The 7,322-nt window shown below is 34.4% G+C and overlaps 1 protein-coding gene across 1 annotated transcript; it reads right to left on the bottom strand.

Moving 5' to 3' along the window:
- Nucleotides 1–361: 361 nt before the first annotated feature.
- LOC105483742 (keratocan) lies at nucleotides 362–6,150 on the bottom strand. The gene is made up of 2 exons (XM_011744722.2): nucleotides 5,257–6,150; nucleotides 362–1,389 (listed from the first exon to the last, which is right to left on the bottom strand). The coding sequence occupies exons 1-2, from the start codon at nucleotides 6,140–6,142 to the stop codon at nucleotides 1,217–1,219; spliced, it is 1,059 nt and encodes a 352-aa protein (XP_011743024.1). The 5' UTR covers nucleotides 6,143–6,150; the 3' UTR covers nucleotides 362–1,216.
- Nucleotides 6,151–7,322: the final 1,172 nt, after the last annotated feature.

Genomic DNA, 7,322 nt, shown 5'->3' with positions numbered 1-7,322 from the left:
TTTAACCTAGTGTTTTACAAATATATATAATCATTTTTCTGTGGAAACGTGCCAGATTTGTAGAATTTTTAAGAATATTGTTAGAAAAATATATATAAAGGCATACATTTGTCTTTATATACAGATTGCTTATAGCATGTGCTTGCAAAGTCAGAAGGCTAATGTAAAGAACATGGCACTTTGTTGCTTCATGAAATTCTGTTTTTTTTTTTTTTTACTTCACAAAAATCGAAATATTATGTCAAGTGATTAGAATAACATTTTTTTGTGTTTTCTGGAAGAAAAAGAAAATGAAGGTAGGAGTAAACATTTTTGCATATATTTATGCCAGAAAGTGAAAATAATTTTTTACTATAACACATTTTTATTAAAACATGTTCTTCAGTTAAGCTTGCTGTCTTTGAAATATTCTGTTTTGTTAGAAAGCACTCAATATTTTTATTTAGAAAATCCAAAAACCACAATGAAATATGAAGAACAATTTGCAATTTAAATGGATTTCAAATGTTAAAACACTAAGATTCCACAAGAAATGCATTATAATAAACATAGAATTTAGAACTTATAAGAATACAGTGGACTATATCTAAAAACAACAGCTACAAGAAATAGTAATGAACTAGAAATGACTACTGTTTCATTATTTGATATTAAATAACAAGAATTATTTAGTGATTAAGTATTTGATTCATTCCATACCCATCCTCAAGCTAAATATCAAACTTGTACTGCCGAAAGTTACTGAGCAATCTGCAATTATTTTATTATGATTACAATTAAGAAATATCTTATTTTCTCATTTTCTTCAGGTCATTCTCCTCCTGTTTGATTATTAATTTATACTGTAAATTATGGTATCTGAATAAGTAATTTTAAAGATACACAAATATGTCCTTTTTATTATATAAGAATATAATTGTGTTATTTAGTGTTAATAAGCTATGGAAGAGACCAAAATACAACTATCTTTGAGTTGATAAGCTATCTTAACTCTGTGTCTGTTTTATTAATTAAAAGAAAAGCAAATTAATGCAGACTGTGCTGCATGTAACTGGCAAAAGCATCTTTGAATAGAAAAAAATACACTGCACAAATGAAAATGGTGGCCGAGAGCAATGGGGAATATGACTTGTGTCCTAAGCCTACTAATGGTAACCACATTTCATGTCAGAAACATTAGCTCATTAAACTAATTTTAGATTTGGTGAGAATGTGTTTAAATAATGACAGCCTGCAGAAGTCTGAAGCAGGTCATTAAAGCCATTGGGACTGGTGGTTTGATTTCATTTCCATCCAGACGGAGGTAGCGAAGATGAGGTCCATAACTGAAGGAATCTCGTTCTGCAGGCAGTGTGGATGGGCTGGGACATATTACAGAGACATTCACACCTACAGAGACAAAGAGCATAGGTGAATGAATTGGAACACAAGAGAAACTAACAGTGGGAAGACCAAAAAACTAATGCCACGGTCCTATGGAGGGCTTAGTGGCCTAATACTTGAAAATGGTGGTTATACAAAACATTTGCATCAGTGAGAGATTGTGCCTATCTGTTTCATAAAAATAATCCCAAACAAATGTTCAGCAAACTTACAGTCATCTCAGTCCATGTTCTGCTACTTAGTATAGAGCACTAGTAAGGAAATACTGTTAAGATCTGTGATAGAAACAAAGGGGTATAAGACATCACTTGTTTTCTAAACTTGCAGGTAAGATAAAGCACATTTAGATTGCTGTAGGTAGGATTGAGGGCATCAGAGGTGGAGACAACAATTCAGATTTGGGACTGAAAGAATGGGTAAGTACAAAAGTGGATGGATGGATCCTGGATGGGTAAGTAGAAAATCAATCTAATATAAAAGAAAATGCTTGAAAATTACCTTAAAAGATGCAAAATAGTGTACATAACATGATTTTAAAAGTACAATTAACATAACGTTACATAAGCAATACAGAAAACAAACTTGAATCTTCATCTTCAAGTTTACTTAATTGGAAACAAAAATTTTGCCAAGAATTGAATTGACAAAGAAGTCAAGCCAGAAAATATCCCAGCAGCCTTTTCACATGGTTAGGATGGGAGTAATTGTGCACCTGCCTTGGATCAAAGCCCTTGGCACCAATGACTAGGCTGAGAGTTAGGAACATCCAGGAGAGAAGGCCAGTTAAACTAGCAAAATTCAGGGAAGTCTGTAAAAGCTGATTTCAACCATGAATCCATATATTGCCTTTAAATTCCTTTTCAAAACCATTCCAAACAAGAGATCTTCCCTGATTAGACCCACTGAACTTGGGCAATGCCCTTCCTCTATGGTCTATTGTTTTATACAGACTCATATTGTAGTGAAAAATTTTATGTTTCCAGCAAGATTGCTTTGCTTTGAATTTATGCCATTTTGTAAAATGAATTTAATAAAAATAATGACTCATTTGAATAGCAGTTTAGTTGTTAAAAAGTCAGGTTCTCTTTTTTTACATACATTCACGTATTACCTGATCATCTCACAGGCTTTATCAGGCAATAGTATCATTCTCTCTACCTGGGCATTTGTGGGAATTCTGGTTTGGAGAAATAAGGAAATGTACACAGTGTACTTCAGCAAGTAAGTGGCAGAGCTGAGACCTGGCCTATTCTTTCTATTTCTACCATGGGTCTCTTGCCCAAGAGAATATGTCACTTTCAATGTGCAATCCCCTTATCCTCATCAAGCTCATGTCCCATAATCAGTGTATGTCTGAACAAATGAATATAAAAAAGAAGTATTCTAAATTTAATTACATTTTCATAAATCACACTATTTCTCAGGGAACACCAGAAAGCAATGTAGTCGAGTAAATAACATTTTTACCTAATCTTAAATCCCTGAAAGTTTTCAGAAGAATAAATATTTCCATCATATTGCTTGAGACAAGTTCACTGTCTTATAAATTTTGATGACTTTTCATAGAAGAGGTATGTTTCTTGGAGAATACTTTGTTACAGCCAGAGTAGATTATGTGGCAAGAAGAAGCAAGTACTTAAACAGTTTTGACACAGTGTGATTTTATTATGTCAATAATTCCCTCCAGGGAAACTCTTATATTTATATTCTTAAATATTGAAATAACAAAATTTGATATCTACATTAAAAAGTAAATAACTAGATTTCTCTTTGTTGCTGTTCTACTGATAGAATTTTTTTTAATTTTGCATTCCTGACACTGAAGGAAAGTATTGTTATTATACTGTATGAGTGAAAACAAAAAAACACTTTAGGCTCAGGTTTTGGCTATTGCATTTACCCTTTGTCCTTGGGCAAATATCCTCTCCTAGCTGATGTTCAGTTTCTCTTTCTTCAGAAATTCCTAATAATATCACACAAGTTTCTTGCAAGGATTATATAGTAGTTCTCAAATCGTGAGCCAGCAACATGAATACTATTAATACCTGGGGACTAAACTGTGAGGCCCAATCTCTGACCTAGCAAGTCAGAAATTCTGGGGGTGGGAAACAGCAGCCTGAGTTTACAAGATCTCCAGGTGATTCTGATGCACACTAAGATTTGAGAATGATAGAAATATATGATAAAACACTTTGATAAAACTCTAAAAGGTGGGTCTATACTACAGACGTAACACTCTATAAACTAAAGTCTTATACTTCTCAACTGTGTTTTAAATGTTGCTACCTCACTCTTAAACACCCTAATTCACAAATGCTCAGGATGAAATGCCTAATTCGTAAGCAAGGGCTCTATGTGGAGTCACTTGAAGTTTACTTCCCACATCAATTGTACGTGGGGCTTTTAAGGAACGTACCTGTAATATACCTGTAGAAGCACAGAACACTCGTCAGGAAAAATTATGTATTTAGGATAATATTGTTGTTTTTCTGATTCAGTTAAACAGATTTGTCTCAACATTTTTTTTCTGTTGCATCTTTTGTTTTTGACTACAGGATTAAACAATACATTTCATCACCATGGAAAAATAACCGCTGTGGTGGCAAGCTGCCATTTAATTCCTGGATTGTAGGCTCAAGTACACTGTTATTTAACTCCCCCCACCAAATAAAAAAAAAAGTATTAAATAACTGAGCAGTACCCAGTGGAAAAATAGTCTGTTCCTATAAATTGTATGTTTATGTGATTATTTGCTTAAAAAGCTTTAGTGAGTAATACCCAGGCAGCACAACCTTTTGAGAAACTATCTTTGTTATTCTCTTACAAACTATCCTGACTGAACCTCACTTTTGGAATGCATTTTCTTAGGTTGTCCTGGAGAAATCTCCCCAAAGTTATTTTTAAAGGGTCTACTCTGAAGTTGAAGATGCGTAGATAAATGTCAGGCTAGGTATCGTACCCCTGTGGCTGGACCCATTTTTACACCAAATCCAGCCTGGTCTCATGCATAATTGTGAAGAAGCCAAGTTTGTCTCTAATGTGCCCAACATCTGCTTTCTATAATCACTTCTTCTCTTGATGATGCCTCTGCCTCCAAAAACTTTGCATTCATCTGTCACTCTCTTATGAAAAATTCTTTCCAGGAAAGAAGAGAGTATTCTACCTGTCTAATGCCTATAAATCCTAAGGAGTTGCCAGCTACCAGGGAAATTTCTTTCCATTTTAATTAATAAAGCCTTAAACTATAGTAGTAGTTCTCAATGTGTAGTTCCCAGAATATCAACTGGAAGGCTGTTAGAGATGAAAATTCTCAAGTCTCACTCTAGGTCTACTGAATCAGAAATCCTGGGGGTGGAGTCACCAGCCTTTACACACTTTTTTGAGACTCCCAATGTAATTAGGGGAGTTTAAGTAGAGATTCCAATTAGGAGAGTTTCAGGCATCAGCTGTCATATAGTGTTCAGGACAGAGATGCCTTCCTAATGCCTCTTAAGTCATATTTTCTTTATTACTAGTTGTGAGGTTGTTTGTGCCTGATATGGTTTCTTAAATAAACCTCCCCAATGGGGCAGAAATATTGGAATCTCCTGGAGTAAAAGAAGATAGAGGCATTTGGTTTCTCTAATGGATAAGAGTCCTCTGTAGATGACTCAAGTCCACTTTTTAGTCTTCAGTTTGAAGATTTGGACTTCTTGGTTCATTAAGACTCTCTGTGTATAGACAAAAATTTAATACTGAAAATTGAAAACACTAAAAATCTAAAGGAACATTAGTGGGGGAGGGGGCAACACACTTGCTCTTTTTAGTGAAGATAAAGATACATTTAATGACCATGAGCCCTTTAGTCAAAGACATACCCTGCAGGTTACTTACTTTTAATTTTGTTATGATCAAGGTGAAGGTGCTGCAGATGAGCACTGATTCGGGGAACTTTTGTGAGTTGATTGTGTGACAGTTGAAGATCTAGAATTGATGATACATCAAATCCTCTTGATGGGAGACCCTCATCTGATAATTTGTTGTGATTTAGTCTCAAAAAGGCCACTTTGGGAATCACATTAAAATAATTTTCTGGTATTCCTTCAATGGAATTGTTGTCTAAAAACAATTGCATTGTATTGGCTGGTAATCTTGGAGGCATATTCCTCAGGGCATTCTTGGCCATGTTTAGCTGCATGAGGTTCTTGAGTCCTTTAAAAGTGTCTCTTTGAAAGGCATTGTCCACTAATTTATTGTTCTGTAGGTCAAGAAGGGTCAGGTTCTCCAGATTGCTGAAAGTCCCTTGAGGAATTCTGGACACCTTATTTCTAGCTAATTGTAATTGTTCTAAACTTCTTGGCAATGGAGAAGGTACCTCCTCTAGCTCATTATCTTCCAGAAATAAGAAGAGCAACTTCTTCAGCTGGCTTAGGGCTCCTTTTTCAATTCCATAGTTGGTTATTTTGTTCTTGTTTAGATTTATCCATCTTAACTGGGTGGCATTCTCAAATGGCTTTTCAGGAATGGTTTCTATCAGGTTGTTTTGAAGATAAAGATACCAAATTCTTGAAGGAATAGCGGGAATTTCTTTGAGCCCTCTATTTTCACAATACAAAGCAGTAGGAAAACTGGGTGGGCAGAAACATTCCACGGGACACTCGAAGTCATGAATAGTCCAATCATCTGAATCGTGTACTTCATAGACCTGCCTCACACTTCTAGTCCACACAGTGTCTGTTATGAATAACACCCACAAGATGAAACAGATTGTGCCTGCCATTATAGCACCTACAGAAAAAGGAACACAACCGTTAGATATTTGACGATCTTGACCTTTAGATAATTTTATACATCAAAATGATCAGGAAACATTGCTTCTTCAGGGAAGAGGTGAAAATACGTCAATATGTCATACACAGATCTTAATTAATATATATTAATTAGTAGGCACCATATGCAAAGCATTTTGCAAACATTGAGAATAATTCACCAACTTGTAGCTTTCTGGTTGTAACCCAATCACAATAAAAGCTGAGAAATGGAAAGAAAATTTTAGCAGCTCTAAGTGTTTTTCCATTTCAAGCTATTCAATTTAAAGAACTGAACTGAAACCAGTAGTTGAATACGAGAGTACAAAAAAGTGATCTTTTTAAAACTCAAACTGGGAATCCGTGTTGTTCCTGAGAGGAAGGCATATGCTTTTACTTTTACTCCTAGATGAGGAGAACATCTGGATGAGATTCCCTAGGCCTTTTGGCCCTTGAACCAAAGGAATGAAGAGATCAAAGAACATTTTAGCACTTTATGGTGAAGGAAGGTTCTAGGATCTGAATAAAAGTGTGATTAATCTGTTATTCTGTAGCTCAACTCCTTAGGTAAGTTTTTTGAGGGTGGGGGAAGATGTCTGTAATTTTAAGCACACAATTAAGCTGTTCAGCCAAGCTACCGAATTATCAATTCTCTCTCTCTCTCTCCACTCACTCTCAGAGAATATATATATTCTGTCTCTACATGTGTGTACATATGTATATATAGAGATAGAGTTTATTATATAGAGTTGAATACATTGTGATGTATAGCACAAGTACTTGAGTATTGTATTCAACTATGGCATTATTGTGGTTGATAAGAAACAAAAACAACCAAAAAACGTATTTAGGATACAGGTAGAGAATTTCTTTATATTCACATTATCAGTGTGGATAATAGAAAGTAGGTTAGCATTTACTAATATTTGGTACATTTAAAACACATAAACCCTCACCACTGATCATCAAAGATTATTGGTACAAATAATTATTTTTAACAGGAAATATACATATATAATATATTTTAACCATTTATTTATAGCATAAATATGTTACATATATATATTTTTATATATATATCAGTAACATTCTGACCAATGTACATTTATTGAACTGATTGATAATAGGACAAAATAAATTTTACTGATTCCT

This window comes from Macaca nemestrina, chromosome 10 (genome assembly GCF_043159975.1).
Source record: "Macaca nemestrina isolate mMacNem1 chromosome 10, mMacNem.hap1, whole genome shotgun sequence".
NCBI classification, from domain to species: domain Eukaryota; kingdom Metazoa; phylum Chordata; class Mammalia; order Primates; family Cercopithecidae; genus Macaca; species Macaca nemestrina.
This window is presented reverse-complemented; position numbering and strand designations above follow the sequence as displayed.

Excerpts from the sequence above, each read along its gene's own strand:
- LOC105483742 (XM_011744722.2), bottom strand. The coding sequence starts at position 6,142 with ATGGCAGGCACAATCTGTTTCATCTTGTGGGTGTTATTCATAACAGAC. Across the intron at positions 1,390-5,256 it reads TGATCATAACAAAATTAAAA|GTGTGAATGTCTCTGTAATA; the intron begins GTAAGTAACCTG and ends TTGTCTCTGTAG.